We start from the raw sequence: 18,346 nt of genomic DNA on the forward strand, positions 1-18,346 counted from the left end.
GGACGTTTCAAGGCACACCAGTTACCATGAGCTCTATGTGGAATGATCAGTGCAAGCACGGCCTAGCACAGGTCAAAGCACATGGGCTCAGCAGCCAGTCATTGCTGTGGACACCCAGCTGCACCCCCAGTGTGCTATGGGGACGCGGGTAATGTGCTCCTGCCTCTCTGGCCATCATACTCGTCTCAACAAGGGATAATAGCCCTTCTCGCAGTGGTTTATTGGGAGGATTCAGTAAAAGCATTAAGTCACTCAATAAACTTTGATCAAGGTATCATTATACATCAGGCGCTGTTCAAGGAACTAGGATACAAAAGGGAATAAAAGAGATTAAGAAGATGCCTGTCTTCATGGAGCTTATATTGTAGCAGAGTGAGGCAAACAATAAACAATGCATCAACTGCATACTGTATCAGATGTAGATGGGAGGAGAGGAAGTGCAGACAGGTGTAGGTCATTCTCTGGGATGGACATACATACAGAGCGCTTGACAGTGAGGACGCCACATGGTGAGTGTGCAGTTGTGTTTACTAGGCCAAACAGCTGAAAGCAAGGGGCTTGTAAATGTTAACTAAGATAAAATGTGAGATGAGGAAGTGCCTAGCCTAGCATAGGCACTCAAAAGGTAATGGATCTTATTCTTTCCTCCCCTGACCATGCCCACTGCCCCTCAAGTCTCTCTGTCACACACACACACACACACACACCCCACCATCTTCCCTGTCCATACCCACTACCCTTCAAATCAAACACAGGCACACACACCCAACACCATCTCCCCTGTCCATGCTGAGGGCTGGGAAAGAAGCAATCCTTCCTGCATCTTTTCTCCCAGCCATCCTGTCAGTTTGTATCAACCGTATGGCCATGGAGATCAAACAAGTTACTTGATGGAAGATAAGGAATCAAACATATGGAGGGTGCTTGTCCAGAGAGCATAAACGACTCTTCATTATAATATGGCAACTAAAGTCTCAAATTAAAAATAAAAGAAGGCATGATGTAGCTTTTGCTGCACTCCAACCACAAAGGAGATTCATTGTCATACAATCACTGAGAATATCATGTTGATTGGCAAGAGCCTGGCTTTGTAGAAGGGACAAAATTCCCCACAGCTAATCTACAATGGAATTGTTCAATGTCAGGCACAGCTTTAATAATACTGTTCTCGGCTGCCTTGGATGTAAATATCCCACTCTTCATTTTATAAGCAATCAAAGGGAAGTTTTATAGACAGGAGAGCATGAACAGTTATAATATCTGTGCCAAAAAAAACACACAGACAAAATCCAAAAATCAAAGAACACTGTGCCTTAGAAAGTCTGGCTTTGTGGCTTATCTCCAATCTCTGTCTGTCCAGCAAGTTGTGCATCAGACACATTACAAAAGACCACACTTTAAATGTTGCCCTTGACATTATTAAAAAGTACAAGAAAGGCAAATCAGACTAGAGAAGAAAAGACAGACAATTAAATCTGGACAGTCAGGTAATCACCCTTCATTTTGTCTCAGGGTCTAGAATAATGAAGGGAGGAAGGGAACTCTTGGTCATTAAGCACCCACTGTGTACTGGGCACTGTCTCTGTCAGAAGCTGTACTGTATTCCAAAATGAAGGGTGTTGAATGACAGAGCCAGAAAGACCTAGATTCACAGCCTAGCTCTGCCAGTTTCTAGCTCTGTGGCATTAAGGGAAGTTGCTTAAGCTCTCTGTGTCTCAGTTTGTTTTTGTTTTATTTTTTCATCTGTAAAGTAAGGATAATAAGTATCGCACATGATTGTTTTGAGGATTAAGTAAAATAAATTTGTAGCCTTGGGCCCAACACATGCCAGGAACTCAGTTCAGTCAGTTCAGTCGCTCAGTCGTGTCTGACTCTTTGCAACCCCATGAATCACAGCATGCCAGGCCTCCCTGTCCATCACCAACTCCGGAGTTCACCCAAACTCAGATCCATCAAGTCAGTGATGCCATCCAGCCATCTCATCCTCTGTTGTCCCCTTTTCTTCCTGCCCCCAATCCCTCCCAGCATCAGAGTCTTTTCCAATGAGTCAACTCTTCGCATGAGGTGGCCAAAGTACTGGAGTTTCAGCTTCAGCATCATTCCTTCCAAAGAACACCCAGGGCTGATCTCCTTCAGAATGGACTGGTTGGATCTCTTTGCAGTCCAAGGGACTCTTAAGAGTCTTCTCCAACACCACAGTTCAAAAGCATCAATTCTTCAGTGCTCAGCTTTCTTCACAGTCCAACTCTCGCGTCCATACATGACCACTGGAAAAACCATAGCCTTGACTAGACGGAACTCAGTGGTGGGTATTATAAACCTAGCTTTATTTCATCTGTACATCAGCCCTGTTATGAGTTGAATTGTGTCCCCCCAAAAGAGATTAGGAGCTTCCCTGATAACTCAGTTGGTAAGGAATCCGACTGCAATGCAGGAGACCCTGGTTCAATTCCTGGTTCGGGAAGATTTGCTGGAGAAGGAATAAACTACCCACTTAAGTATTCTTGGGCTTCCCTTGTGGCTCAGCTGGTAAAGAATCCACCTGCAATGCAGGAGACCTGGGTTCAATTCCTGGGTCGGGAAGATCCCCTGGAGAAGGGAAAGGCTACCCACTCCAGTATTCTGGCTGGAGAATTCCATGGACTGTGTAGTCCATGGGGTCACAAAGAGTCAGACACGACTGAGCGACTTTCACACTCACTTCAAAGGGATGCTGAAGACCTAACCCCAGGACCTGTGGATATGACCCTCTTTGGAGATAGGGCCTTTGCAGATGATGGAGTTGAGATGAGGCCATTGGAGTGTGTCCTAATCCAGTATGGTTGATGTCCTTTTAACAAGGTGAAATTTGGACACAGGGAAACAAAGGGAAAATGCCCAGTGAAGGTGAAGGGTTGGATGGAAGCATGGACAAGTTAAGGAACAGTAAAGTTTTCTAGATACTGACCAGAAGCTAAGAGGAGTCCCCTACAAGTTTCAGAGGGATCATGACCCTGCCGACACCTTGATTTTGGACTTCTAGCCTCTGCAGCTGTGAGACAATAAGTATCTGTTGTTTTAAGCCACCCAGTTTGTGGCACTTTGTTGTAGCAGCCCTGGGAAGCTAATACAACCCACCCCTTCACTCTAGAGGAAGAAAAATAAAGTATCCTCATTTTCAGATGAATAACTGAATGATGAAGCCCAGAGAGGCATAGTTTATGGCTCAAGATCATTCTGCTAGAGGTGGATGAGCTGAGATTTGAATCCAGGCCTCTCTGAGGCCAACATCTGCCCTCTCTCCATGCCCTGTGCGGCATCTCAGGAGCAGAGCTCAAGTTAAAAAAGGAGGTGGGACTGGAAATGAGCTCCTCACTCATCACACCCAAGTCCCAGTGGAGGTGCCAGGTCAGAGTGGTCTGATTATGAACAGCTCATTAAGTAAAGAGCAGTGAGCATTTGAGAGTGACTTTTTAAAAAGAATCGGATTTTATTTATAGTGATGTTCCAGTCATTAATTTCAAAGGAAGAAAACCCAAAGCAGAAGTAGGTTCATTAAAAATTTGACATTAGTAATTTAATTAAACTGGATTTTTGCGTCTCGTTGCGGAAAATGAAACGTTAGTTCTACACCAGTTCTTAGCCCATTTCCCCAGGTTGGCTCCCTCCCCTCATCTTAGCTTGCTTTCTTCTCCAAATGTTTACCTGTCCCGCCCCTTGCAACCCCAACGCTCACACTCACATCACAGTCTCTGCCTCTGCTGTAGCCAGCAGCTTGGGACTGTGGGAAATGCCAAGGAAGCCGGCAGCAAGGGATTATGGGAAATACCAAGGAAGCCGGCAGCAAGGGATTATGGGAAATGCCAAGGAAGCCGGCAGCAAGGGATTATGGGAAATGCCAAGGAAGCCGGTATCCGGCTAAGGTATCCAGCAGCCTAAAGACTACATACTTAGCTAGGCTAATAGGGTGATGAGGTCAATCCTTTTGTCTGGGTCATCTCACTTGTCAGAGGTAGAAAATAGGCAGGGAAGAACTCTTTAGCCCTTAAGATAGTTCTCTCACAGAAACATAAGCCATTTAAGGTCAGAGACCCTTTTGTCCAGTTAACTGCTCTATTACCAGCATAGAGTGCAGCAGGCCCACAATACATTTTCATTGCCTGAAGGAGTTAATGCATCAGTGACGAATTCTTCCAAACAACTAATTAATGAACACTCAAATATATCCCTACAAGTGCCAGACACTGTGTTAGGCTCGCAGGGACTGCACGGCCCTACAGCACAATGGAAGGACAACATCTGCCATTCTTGAGCACCTACTCTGTGCCGGGCACTGTGCCAGCCATGCATCGGTTATGATCAGTAACCTGGTAAACCCCTAGATATTACTGTCCTTTTTCAGTTGAGGAAAGTAAGGCTCAGTGAGGTCACGTGACTTAAGGCCAGGGAATAAGACACTGACAGCCCCTCGCTTCAGACCAGATTAAGCTAGTGCCAAAGTCTGCCCTTTCCTTCCCCAAGAAGGGAGGCGAGGACAAGGCAGAGGGAAAGCCTCCTTTCTGAGGGCTCTGAGATCAGTGTGGATGGCTGACATGGTCCTGAAAAATAGCAGTATGGGCTGGAAGAGGGAACATCAAGGACCAGGGAAGCTTTCTAGAATCCAGGCTGGTTATCTCCATTTCTTTATTTCTCATCATTGCCACCCCTCCCCTCTTACTGCAGGCTCCCTGAACTCTTAGGTTGTCTCTGGCCTCAGGGTCTTTCCACATGGTATTTCCTCTGCCTGGAACACTCTTAGACCTAGCTAATTATTACTAACCTCGCAAGGTTCAGCATAGACATCTCCTCTTTCAGGAAGCTGGCCCTGACTAACCCCTGACTAGGTTTGATCCCCTGCCTGGTTCCTATTTAACTATGAAGGACTTCAGTTCAGTTCAATTCAGTCACTCAATCATGTCCGACTCTTTGCGACCCCATGAATTGCAGCACGCCATCCTTGTCCATCACCAGCTCCCGGAGTTCACCCAAACTCGTGTGCATCGAGTCGGTGATGCCATCCAGCCACCTCATCCTCTGTCGTCCCCTTCTCCTCCTGCCCCCAATCCCTCCCAACATCAGGGTCTTTTCCAATGAATCAACTCTTTGCATGAGGTGGCCAAAGTATTGGAGTTTCAGCCTCAGAATCCGTCCTTCCAGTGAACACCCAGGACTGATCTCCTTTAGGATGGACTCGTTGGATCTCCTTGCAGTCCAAGGGACTCTCAAGAGTCTTCTCCAACACCACAGTTCAAAAGCATCAGTTCTTCAGCATTCAGCTTTCTTCACAGTCCAACTCTCACATCCATATATGACCACTGGAAAAACCATAGCCTTGACTAAACGGACCTTTGTTGGCAAAGTAATGTCTCTGCTTTTGAATATGCTATCCAGGTTGATCATAACTTTCCTTCCAAGGAGTAAGCATCTTTTAATTTCATGGCTGCAGTCACCATCTGCAGTGATTTTGGAGCCCCCCAAAATAAAATCTGATACTGTTTCCACTGTTTCCCCATCTATTTCCCATGAAGTGATGGGACCAGATGCCATGATCTTCGTTTTCTGAATGTTGAGCTTTAAGCCAACTTTTTCACTCTCCACTTTCACTTTCATCAAGAGGCTCTTGAGTTCCTCTTCACTTTCTGCCATAAGGGTGGTGTCATCTGCATATCTGAGGTTATTGATATTTCTCCCGGCAATCTTGATTCCAGCTTGTGCTTCTTCTAGCCCATTTCTCATGATGTACTCTGCATATAAGTTAAATAATCAGGGTGACAATATACAGCCTTGATGTACTCCTTTTCCTATTTGGAACTAGTCTGTTGTTCCTCCAGTTCTAACTGTTGCTTCCTGACCTGCATATAGTTTTCTCAAGAGGCAGGTCAGGTGGTCTGGTATTCCCATCTCTTTCAGAATTTTCCACAGCTTATTGTGATCCACGCAGTCAAAGGCTTTGGCATAGTCAACACAGCAGAAATAGATGTTTTTCTGGAACTCTCTTGCTTTTTCCATGATCCAGAGGATGTTGGCAATTTGATCTCTGGTTCCTCTGCCTTTTCTAAAACCAGCTTGAACATCTGAAAGTTCACGGTTCACGTATTGCTGAAGCCTGGCTTGGAGAATTTTGAGCATTACTTTACTAGCGTGTGAGATGAGTGCAATTGTGTGGTAGTTTGAGCATTCTTCGGCATTGCTTTTCTTTGGGATTGGAATGAAAACTGACCTTTTCCAGTCCTGTGGCCACTGCTGAGTTTTCCAAATTTGCTGGCACATTGAGTGCAGCACTTTCACAGCATCGTCTTTCAGGATTTGAAATAGCTCTTAGTATACCTTTAAACATATGCATGTCCCACTGGACTGGGAACTCGGATTCTCTTGTGTGGTACTCTGTATCCATGCTCTAAGCGCGTTATATACCTCCACTTATTTAACGGTCACAACAGCTCCAGAGGAAGGTACTCTTGTGAACTGCCTCTTACAATGGAGGAAACTGAGGCCCAGACAGGTGAAGAGACTTTCTTAGGGTCCCACAGGCAGTAAGCCACCAGGGTGGGATGTGAACCCAAGCACTGAGGCTGTTAGGCCTGTACTTTCCACAGTCTTACTCTATGGCCTCCCAGGGCTGGTGTCCATAAACCATCGTCAGATGAAGTAATGGAGAAGTACTTTTATGGCAAGCTTCCCAGGTGGTGAAGCGCTAAAGAATCCTCCTGCTAATGCAGGAGGTGCAGGAGACGTGGGTTTGATCCTTGGGTTGGGAAGATTCCCTGGAGGAGGAAATGGCAACCCACTCCAGTATTCTTGCCTGGAAAATCCCATGGACGGGGGAGCCTGGAGGGCTACAACCCATGGGGTTGCAAAGAGTTGGGCATGGCTTAGCAGCTGAGCACGCATGCATGCACTTGGATGGCAGTCTGGACGCAGCTGTGACCACTTGTCTTCTCCTCGTGGGGAGGTGTGGAATGGTGAGAGGTAGGACCTTCTGGGCACAGCAGTTCCAACTTGAGGAAGAAAGGCACAGGGTAGGGGGAGCTGCGTCAGGGTGAACGTGTGACTCAGGCACAGAGGTGATGCACGCACCCTTTCTCCCTCCTGATTGGCAGTCATGATGCTCTAGCACTCTCAGCAAGACTATTTCCTCTGCATAATGAACAAACGTTGGCAGCTGGCCGTTACTGCTCTGGCTCAGGTGGCACTGTATGTGGTATTCTCTGGCTCCCCATTTTCCCCTTGAAATGGGTCAGTCTGATCAGAACTCAGGTTCTTGTCTCCCTACCTCACTGCCTCTTTCCAGCACTAATTACCCCTTCAACTCCCCTAATCCCACTGGGCCAAACTCCTCTTCTGGCTGCCAGGGCAGATACGCATGGAAGAAAGGACATCAGGTTTAATGAGCACCTACTCCGTGCCACCGTCTGTGTCCCTTCCACGGTGTTTAGTGGGAAGGACTGTAGAGTCTGAGATCAGAGCAATAAAACCCAAGAGATTAAAGTGATTTCCCTGGGACATCTCAAAAGATGGGGTAGACTTGTTACTGAACCAGGATCGTTTTGCCCAACGCACAGCAAGGCACAGTGCTGAGATGCCAAGGTTTGCAGCAAAGAGAGGGTTTATTCACAAAGCATCCGAGCAAGGAGATGGAAGAACAAGTCTCGAATCTGCCTTCCCAAAGAGAAGTTCAGTTCAGTTCAGTTCAGTCACTCAGTCATGTCCGACTCTTTGCAACTCCATAGACTGCAGTACACCAGGCTTCTCTGTCCATCACCAACTCCCAGAGTTTACTCAAACTCGTGTCCATTGAGTCAGTGATACCATCCAACCATGTCATCCTCTGTCATCCCCTTCTTCTCCTGCCTTCCATCTTCAGGGTCTTTTCCAATGAGTCAGCTCTTCGCATGAGGTGGCCAAAGTATTGGAGTTTCAGCCTCAGCATCAGTCCTTCCAATGAATATTCAGGACTGATTTCCTTTAAGATGGACTGGTTGGATCTCCTTGCTGTCCAAGGGACTCTCAAGAGTCTTCTCCAACACCGCAGTTCAAAAGCATCAATTCTTCTATGCTCAGCTTTCTTTATAGTCCATCTCTCACATCCATACATGACTACTGGAAAAACCATAGCCTTGACTAGATAGACCTTTTTGACAAAGTAATGTCTCTCCTTTTTAATATGCTGTCTAGGTTGGTCATAACTTTTCTTCCAAGGAGTGTCTTTTAATTCAAAGGCAAAGGCCTCAGGATATTTGTGGGATAGAGACTAGAGAAGCAAGGTGGTCTGAGGCTTGGGGAGCATGGGGAAAGGTGATTGGATAAAGGTGCAGTGATCACCCTTCTGCACACGTGTAACTAAGCTACAGGCCTCTGCATGTTTTGAGGGCACTTAGCACCCTCTGAGGGTGGAGTTTTTCAGCCCTCTGACATCAAATGGTCACCGAGTGTTCACTCACACATGCCCAGTGAGAAAGTGGGTGGTGTTATTTAGTCTTAATCAGCTCAACCAGACACAAATTCCTGGAAAACAATTCAGGCAAGCATTTGTTGTTTGGGTTCTCTGCTCCTTGGAGGAGGACATGAAAACCTTTTATAGCAACAGATAAAATGACCCTGAGTGGTGAAGGCAGGATACAGCTGTAACTGATTGAACTGACCCACAGCTTCAAACATACTTCACACCCAGGGCTGCTCATGAGAAAGGGCAGGAAAGCTGGGTGTCTGGGAATAAATTGCACTTGGGGCTCCTTTTGAACACACGACCCCTGTGAGTACTCAGGGCCCAGGCAGCCGGGAGGGTGGCGGTCCTGTCCTAGGGAACAGAGGAGGCTTAGGGAGGAGGGTAGCCCAGGGAGGTGGCGCTCGGAGGCAGGGGTCAGGGCTGGAGCCCCGTTCACGGGCTGCGTCTCTCTTTCTGCTCACAGTGCTCCCCAGCCACACGTGCGGGAACCCCGGGAGGCTGCCCAACGGCGTCCAGCAGGGCTCTACCTTCAACCTCGGTGACAAGGTCCGCTACAGCTGCAACCCCGGCTTCTTCCTGGAGGGCCACGCTGTGCTCACCTGCCACGCTGGCTCCGATAACAGTGCCATGTGGGACTTCCCGCTGCCCTCCTGCCGAGGTAGGTGGCCAGGGCGGGTCTAAGGGGTGGATGGCCCCTGGGAGGCCTGCTGGACCTTCCAGTGGGAGCCAGTCTCCATCTGCTCCAGCGGAAGGTGGGGTCCCCACTACGGGAAGCATGTGTCTTGGAGCCACCCAGGGTCCTCAGGGGCCCCACGTATTCTGGGGGCTTTTAGGATTGATCAGACCTCCTAGGCCCTCAAGTGGGTACTCTCTCAACCTCCTTCCTCCACGTCAGCAAATTTATTTTTAGCTGGTCTGCCCTCCTCTCATGCCCTCCTGTCTTAGAAGAGACATCGTTTCTCTTCCTGTTACCGACGTGTCTCCCGTGAATGGCTCTCTCCCAGCCGCTTTCCCCCTGACCTCACCCTGGCAGTTCTTCTCTCTTTTCTTTAAATTCAGCCCCTCTCTCTGTTTTGTGGTGTCCTCCTCTCAGCCTTCAAATATGCTCAGAACTTCTTTACCCCAACACTGCCCCCCAAGAAGCCCCACCTCCCTTCAGCACTACGTCGACCTCAGCCTCCCGGCTGGGATGACCAGCTTGTCCTGGTTTCGCCAGCACATTCCCATTTCCTAGCTCCCAGAATCCTGCATCATGGACACCCCGCTCAGTTCCAGGCAAACTGAGACAGTTGATCACTCTTCTCCCAGCCTATTTCTCCCTCTCCCCACAATAATCAAGCTTATTTCTAAGATAATTTCTCATGCCTCTTATCTGATGACAAAAATAGCACATGATCATTTTAAGTGATCTTAGCAAATACGGAAAAGTCTAAAGAAACAAAATTGGCCTGCTTTCCCCATGATTTTCAAATATTCCCTTCCCATATTCTTCCTGTGTTGTTTTTTTTTAAATGGAAGACTAGCTGATTTACAATGTTGTGTTAGGTTTAGGTGCACAGCAAAGTGATCCAGGCTTCCCTGACAGCTCAGTTGGTAAAGAATCAGCCTGCAATGCAGGATACCCCGGTTCGATTCCTGGGTCAGGAAGATCCACTGGAGAAGGGGTAGGCTACCCACTCCAGTATTCTGGCCTGGAGAATTCCATGACTGTGTAGTCCATGGGGTCACAAAGAGTAAGACACGACTGAGCGACTTTCATTTTCAAAGTGATTCAGATGTACATATATCTATATATATTCCTTTTCAGATTATTTTCCATTATAGGTTATTACACGGTGTTGAACATATTAATAATTCTCTGTGCTATAGAGTAAGACCTGGTTATTTATCTATTTTATAAGTAATAGTATATGCCTATTAATCCTAAACTCCAAATTTATCCTCCCCCACCCCTGGCTTCCCCTTTGGTAACCATAAATCTGTTTGCTTCATCTGTAAGTCTGTTTTGTTTTTTTTTTTTAATGAATTCATTTATATCACTCTTTTTAGATTCTACCTATGTGTGTGTGTGCGTGTGCTCAGTCATGGCCAACTCTTGGCTGGTCTTCCCATGGATGGAGTGGGCTGGGGTCATGGTTCTCCCCCAGTGCTCACATCACAGCAGTAATTCATGGGTGTGCAGAGCCTTTAGGGGGCACAACTCACCCCAGCTCACTCCTGACTCCTGTTCAGCCTCTCAGATGATGATAATTCTTCCCCCCTTCCTTTTCCACTGGCTTTTCTCCCCATCTTCCCCTTAAATGGCCTCCTCACGGGGAACTTCTTGCATCTCTTGGAGTTTTTCATCCACTTGTGTGCTTAGTCGCTCAGTCATGTCTGACTCTTTGTGACCCCATGGACTATAGCCCACCAGGCTCCTCTGTCAATGGGATTTCCTAGGCAGGAATACTGGAGTGGGTTGCCATTTCCTTCTTCAAAGGATCTTCCTAACCCAGGGATCGAACCTGCATCTCCTGTGTCTCCTGCATTGCAGGTGGATTCTTTACCCACTGAGCCATTGGGGAAGCCCACTAGGGCTGTTGCTTGAAGTGACACTTTGATCTCCAACCCTCCCTCTGTCCTAAGCGTCTGGCCCACAATTATATCAAACTCTCCTGAACCCCTCCCTTCAAATGAGGCATATCCCAACCTAACACTTTCTATTTTCCTGAACCTGCTTTTTTTTTGCACTCCCCAACTCGATGATGAGTGTCACCATTCAAGGTGGCCAAAGCAGACGTGCCAGGGGCATCTAACACTCCTCACCCTCTTAGCTCCAACATCCTTAGTCACTGTGTCCTGACAAATCCTTCTCTGCGCTGACCTTCCCCTCCACACCTCTGCCGCTTTTCAGGGGACCCTGCTGCTGATGGTCCAAGCTCTCTCAGCTCTCACCGCCTCACTGCAGAGGATCTCCAGCCCTCCAGCCCTCTCACCGCACACATCCCAATTCATTCCCCACTGCAGGAGTGAACTTCCTAAGACACAGATCTGACAGCATCACTTCATGCTTAGATTCCTGCCAGTGGCTCTTTATCACTGACAGGGTCAAGTTCAGATTCCTTAGCATGGAGCACAAGACCCTTCTGGAAGGAGTCCCAGACTGATCTTTCTAAGTCATTTCTAAGTAGCTTGCAATTAGCCACATCAGAAATGCTCCCTTCCAGAACACACAGTCTAGGGAAGTCAGCCATGCATGTGAAATCTTACTTTCAGGAGGGCTTTGAGCCTCGGAGATTCCTGAGGGCCCAAGGGGGCTGAGACGAGGCTCTGTTCAAAACTGGGGTGGGGGGAACAAAGCACCGTCCCATTCTCGGAGCCCCCAAAGCCCCCTATTCCCTGTGCTTTGGGGGTCCATTATTCTACTTCAGTACATGGTGCATGAAGAGCTAAGAAGCATTCCCAATAATGTCCATGATTTTCTGAAAGTGATTTTCCAAACTAAGTGATTTTCTTAGGAGGCCAAACCAAAAGGAACAGAGAAGGGTGCTTCTCGTGTGCGCTGGACTCCAGAAGCCACAGTCTTGCCAGAGTTCATGGATTCAGACTTGGGGAGGATTAAAGCCTTTTGGCCTTTCTTCCTCTCTCATAGAACTCTCTGAGGATGGCATCTGTGAGTGGATTAACTTCATCCACTGGGCAGTGGTCCGTAAATACTTGCTGCATGAATGGATGACTGGATGGGTCTAATTCACCATCAGGATTATGTAGGCCTATGAACCCAAAGGAGAAATTACTGGCCTGGGTTAGCCCACCTGCCCAGCAGCTTGGAGTGACACGAGCTCTTTGGGTCCAAGGCTTCGCAGAGTGTGTTGAAGGGTGGTGTACCTATGCCTCAAACAGTATATGCCACCCACCTGGCTGAAAGGAAGACCTGGAGACACAGTCCAGACCAAGAGGGAACAGGGACCAACTGGGGCCTGGGGGCAGAGCAGGTGTGAGTCTGACCTCTCAGGAGGCCCATCCCAAGGCTACTAGCCCATCAAGGCTTGGCCCAGCTGGCAAAGATAAGGAGGCGAGATTTCCCATCAGTTTGTGTTATTTGGGGGCACCTTTTCAAAGGCAGATGTCCTTGGGAGCCCTAAACCTGCTTGAACCTTTCTGATTCACAAGGAAGACCAGGTGGATCTCAGCAATGGGCCTCTGACTTGTGAGGTGCATCGGCCCTGGATCAAAAAGGGCTGCATGGGGGAAAGATAGGGGTTCATAGGCTCAGGGAGTTGGGCATTTGGTCTGCAGCAGCCTGGGTGGCTAGTACCCCGCTGTATTCCAAATGTTCTGGATCCAGGGAGGGGAACCTGCAAAATATGAGACAGAAGCAGAATGTCAGGCATGGAGAGAGCATGGATTCAAACCTACATTCAACTCTAGCCATGCAAGCTCAGAGCTGTGGGTCACTGGCCTGCCGCCAAGCCTGAATCTTAAAGCCAGGACGTGAGTAGTAGCCTTAAAGGGTGATTGTGTACACATTCATTCACTCAGCATTTAACAACTTTTTTAAAAGATTTTTTTGTCATGGACCTTTTTTTTTTAAGTCTTCATTGAATTTCTTATAATATTGCTTCTGTTTTATGTTTTGATTTTTTAGCCATGAGGCATGTGGAACCTTAGCTTCTCATTCAGACATCTAACCCACACCCCCTGTGTTGGAAGACAAAGTCTTAACCACTGGACCTCCAAGGAAGTCCCAGGAGTTAATTTAACTTTTGATTGAGTACCTACTCTGTGCTAGCCAGTCACTGACTCAATCTTTATTTATTAATTCTTGTTAAGTGCCAGATATTGTTCTAGATGCAGAGAACTGCAGTGATGAAGAAGTCAGACCAAGTTCCAGGAGCTCATAGAGTTTACCCTTTAGCATCTGGGGGGCAGAAACAGACAAAAGTCAAAGAAACAGTTTTCAGGTTACCATTGGAACCATGAGGGAGATGAAATAGCCAGTGACAAGGAAGGGAGCTGTCAGGAGAGGACTCTCGGGAGGTGACATTTGAACTGTGTCCTGCTTAACAGGGCTTCCCAGATGGCGCTAGTGGTAAAGAACCTGCCTGCCAGTGCAGGAGATATCAAGAGAAGTGGGTTCAATCCCTCGGTTGGAAAGATCCACTGGAGGAGGGTATACCAATCAACTCCAGTATTCTTGCCTGGACAATCCCATGGACAGAGGAACCTGGCAGTCTGTAGTCTATATGGTTGCATAGAGTTGGACTTGGCTGAAGTGACTTAGCATGCCTGAATGACAAGAAGGAGCCTATTGTGTGAAGACCTGGGGAAAGGAATCGCAGATGCAAGACCCTCAGGTGGGAGAGAGCTTGACATGTTAGAAGAAGAGAAAACCAGTCCATGGGGCAATGTAGAGTCAGGGGAGGAGACGAGGGGAGTAGATGGGGCTGTGGACAAGTTTGGGACAAGGAGTTTGGGTTTGATTCAAAGTTTAGGAGGTCTCCAGGAAAGAGCTTTCTGCAGAGGAGTGGCACAATTGAACTGATTAAAAAAAAAAAAAAAATTGGATGATACAAGGGAGAGGGCTTTTAGTTAGCTAGAAGCCAAACTGGGAAGCCAGTTAGGAGGCAGCTGCTGCAGGTGTGCGGGCTGGAGCTGATGCAGCTCAGTCAAGGGAGCTGTGGTAGAGACGGAGGGAAGGGGGCAGGCTGGGCCTGTGGTTTAGAGCCCAGCCAGCAGCCTTGTGATGAAATGAATGCAGGTGCTGGTGGGGTCAAGGTTGACTCCTAGGCTCTTTCTGGAGTGCTGGCAGGATGAGGATGCCAGTAACCAAAATGGGGGTGACTGGGGCAGGGAGCGGGAAGTGTGTACCCTAAAGACAGTCAAGAGAGCTCATTTTGTCTAGGTCAAGTTTGAAAAGCCTATGATATCTCCAAGTAGAGGGTATCAGTTCTATGGCTAGAGGCAGTTCAGAGCTAGAAAGATCAGGAGACGGATAAGAGCCAACCTGGTGATGGAGATAGCGTAGAGGGCCTGGGCACTGCATGCTGGGCCCCCTTGTGCTGAGCCAATTATACGACATACAGCAGGCACCAAATGCCACAGCAGGTAGTATGAACATTGAGTGTTTCTGACCATGGGGCCTTGGCAGGGACCGTGGCTCCCAGAGAACATTCCTAAGTACAGTGTCCCTCCACTGCCCCTGGGATCGCTGGTCATACTTCTGTCGTCTTTGCCATCACCAGTGGCTCAGACCGTAAAGAATCTGCCTGCAATGCAGGAGACTTGGGTTCTATCCTGGGTAGGGAAGATGCCCTGGAGAAGGGAATGGCTCCCCACTCCAGTATTCTTGCCTGGAGAAGTCCATGGACAGAGGAGCCTGGAGGGCTACAGTCCATGGCGTCGCTAAGAGTCAGACACGACTGAGCGACTGACACTCTCACTTCACTTTATTGCCAGCCCTGCTGTTGCTGCAGCAAAACCACTCAGAACGTGGGCCCTGGAGTCCAATCACCTGGATTCCAGTCCTGTCTGAGTGACTCTGGGCTAGCTCCTCAACTTCCTGTGCCCCGGCCTTCTCACCCATGCATGATAAGAAGAGCCGTACTTAACTCATAAGGCGGAGGGAGGCTCAAGCTGATAAACACTCTGCATGCAGCAGAGGGCCCTGTTCACAGTAATGACTCAGTGACAGCTAGCTGTCATGATTCTGATAGCCATGGCCACCACTGGCCAGCATGTATCAAGCACGAACTGGGTGCCAGACCCCGTGTTATCTAATCCTCACAAAAAAAACCCCAGGAGATTAAGATATTACAGTGAGCCAATTGAGGTTGGAGAGGTTGCTGGTGGTCACACAGCTGGAAGGTGATTCCACCCAAGTCTGTGTGCCAACTAGCCATGATCTTGGCCACCCCTGTCTACTGCAGACGAGGACAGGGGCTTATGACCCATGTCAGGAGACTCATGGGGGCATCGCTCCTTCCAGAGCCGCTGCAGCTTGGACAGAGCCCAAGACCCTGGTCCCCGCGGAGGTACATCCCCTACCCGGGTCCGCCAGGCCAGGGGCTGCCCCGTCTCCTGTGGTTTCCCTTTGACCTTCCTCTTGAACTTGTCCCAGAAGCTCCTTAGGAGAAACCCCAGGGAATGGCCTGAGGTGGTTCTGCTGGGCATTGATGCTTGAGGGTGGGGGCCTGGGTCTGAGGGACTAGAGTTTCCTATGAAGAAACCTGACCCAAGAACTCACCCAGCTCTACCTGAGCGTGCGTGGTGGGGCCCTCCCTGTGGAGATAGCACACAGCCCCTGCCTCAGGCCCCTCAAGAGAAGAGGAGAGCAGGAGGAGACCTCTCCCACCTGCAAAACCCCCTCTGGGGTCTGGGGCTTCCAGGAGCCTGTGTCAGGACTGGCATCGCAGGGGCCGAGACCCGAGTGGCAGAGAAAGAGGTGGATAACAGCATGGAGTCTGAGCATCCTGGATTTGAATCCTGGACCCGACATTTAGTAGCCATGTGACCGTGGGCCAGTTTTTTAAAACTCTCTGAGCCTCAGTTTTCTCCTCTGTAAAGTGTGGATGACATAACACCTGTCTCTTTGAGCGGTTAGAGAAGCAAATGAGAAAATGCAGATGCAGGGGAAGCATCTGCCGTGACAGCTGGCCTGTAATGGAAGTGCAGCAAAGAAGCGGCACATCACTGAGTACCATGTCCCGTCTATGTCATCCTCTCGGAATGGCACCTTGAGGGCAGTGTCTATGGAAGGAGTCTGGGGGTGGTGGAAACAGTGATGCTCTTGGGCAATTGGCAGTTTCTTCATTTAGAAAGAGGTGTCCTTGTGGGATGAATGGAGAGGGAAGCATCAACATAGGTCCACTACTGTGTGTACAATGGCTAGCTAGAGGGAAGCTGCTGCCCAGCACAGGGAACTCAACTCGGTGCTCCCTGCTGATCTAGAGGTGGGTGGGGGGGCCCAAGAGGGCAACTGGTTCACACTGTTGTACGACAGAGACTGACTCAACATTGTAAAGCAGTTATACTCCCACTAAATAAAAAGAAGGGGTGTCCTTGATAAAGCCAAGGATAAAGGGGCACCTGATGTGAAGAGCTGACCCACTGGAAGAAGCCCTGATGATGGAAAAGATTGAAGGCAAAAAGGAGAAGGGGGTGACAGAGGATGAGATGGTTGGATGGCATCACTGACTCAACGGACATGAATTTGAGCAAACTCCAGGAGATAGTGGAGGACACGGGAGCCTGGTGTGCTGCAGTCCATGGGGTCACAAAGAGTCGGACATGACTGAGCCACTGGACAACAACAACAAAAAGGGCAGAATTCTGAGCCCCCAGAAGAGGGAACTGATGAGGGACACTGAGCTCCGCAGTAGAAGGAAAGGGGTGGGGGGCGCTGCTGGTGGCTTTGGGGCTCTCATGCCCTGGTTCTCTCAGCCTTGCACTTGGGTTGTCAGATGGCGGCTTCTCTCCAAGAGGGACCAGTTGAGATTTTCCTTCTCTCAGAAGCTGAGTAGCCCTGAGCAGGGAAGACGTGGACAAAACTCCAGTGCCGAAGACCTCACAGCTTCTAGGCATGCAAGACAGTGCGCTGGAGTTGGCATCAGATGGTGGAGGGTGGGGAGGGGCATGACGCAAGCTCCTCCATCCCTACCTGAAATTTGTGAGTCACCAGAGAGTTAGCAGACATCAAAGGGGGCTGAGAGAGAGTTCTGTAAAATTATAGTTAATTGAGGAAATTTCAGTGGAACTTAAAGACGATCATAAATAAACTCATAAACTTGGAAAGGCAACTATCAGCATAACACACCTGCACCCTAGAATAGACATGACTTAATGGCGATGGAGAATGCCCGTTGCCAGAGCAGGAGGAGGTGTAAATTAATATTTTAGGAGTGTGGTGTCAGCGGAAGGTTATATTTTACGACTTGAGGTTGTAACCATGAAATATGATGCCTTGTTTAAAGTGTGAGAAAATCTCCAAACAACTTTTACAGCATCTTCAATCAAAACTGGATGTTGCAGGAGCAAGAGTGTCAGAGGAGCCTAAGAGGCAGGGAAGACTCCAACAGCAAAGATGCCATCGTCAGAGAAGACTTGTGCCTCTAGCCAGAGGGTCTCAAACTCCCGAGTCCTCAGTTCAGCACAGTCTAGAAGTCATTGACTAAAACTGGGACATTTGGGGATGAATTTGAGTCAGTAGAAGTAAGGTGGATGAGCCTAGAGCCTGTTACGCAGAGTGAAGTAAATCAGAAAGAGGAAAATATTGTATATTAATGCATATATATGGAATCTAGAAAATTAGTTTGGAAGGAATGATGCTAAAGCTGAAACTCCAGTACTTTGGCCACCTCATGCGAAGAGTTGACTCATTGGAAAATACTCTGATGCTGGGAGGGATTGGGGGTGGGAGGAGAAGGGGATGACAGAGAATGAGATGGCTGGCTGGATGGAATCACCAACTTGATGGACGTGAGTTTGAGTGAACTCCGGGAGATGGTGATGGACAGGGAGGCCTGGCATGCTGCAATTCATGGGGTCACAAAGAGTCAGACATGACTGAGCGACTGAACTGAACTGAACCTATTCACAGAGAAGAAATGGAGACACAGATGTAGATGTATTAATTTGTCTACCTTGACTCTTTTCCTTTGTTTCTGCATTTTCTCACTTTTCTAATTAAATTTACTCTTTGGAATTGGAAGAAGACCTAGGAGGCTAAGGAAACAAGAGGGAGGGGATCATGAGGGTGGGGGGTGCGTAGAGGGGAGGCTCTGTCCCTGAAAAGATCCTGCAGGGTCCTGCTTAGTTTCAGGAGGTGTGATGTAGTGAAGTGAATTGAAATGAAAGTCGCTCAGTTGTGTCCGACTCTTTGCGACCCCATGGACTGTATAGTCC

The 18,346-nt window shown here is 48.5% G+C and overlaps 1 protein-coding gene across 2 annotated transcripts in view; it reads left to right on the forward strand.

Annotated features, from left to right (window-relative positions):
- Window positions 1-18,346, forward strand: part of CSMD2 (CUB and Sushi multiple domains 2) — a 693,817-nt gene that overhangs the window by 237,847 nt on the left and 437,624 nt on the right. Inside the window, exons 1-2 of one of the 2 annotated variants that reach the window (XM_044945283.2) lie at window positions 8,564-8,770; window positions 8,928-9,122. In XM_044945283.2, the coding sequence (XP_044801218.1) occupies window positions 9,092-9,122 (31 nt within the window). In that variant the 5' untranslated portion in view covers window positions 8,564-8,770; window positions 8,928-9,091. Of the gene's footprint in view, window positions 1-8,563; window positions 8,771-8,927; window positions 9,123-18,346 lie in introns of those variants that run through there. The other variant, XM_044945284.2, reaches the window with a different exon arrangement.

This window comes from Bubalus bubalis, chromosome 6 (assembly GCF_019923935.1).
Source record: "Bubalus bubalis isolate 160015118507 breed Murrah chromosome 6, NDDB_SH_1, whole genome shotgun sequence".
NCBI classification, from domain to species: domain Eukaryota; kingdom Metazoa; phylum Chordata; class Mammalia; order Artiodactyla; family Bovidae; genus Bubalus; species Bubalus bubalis.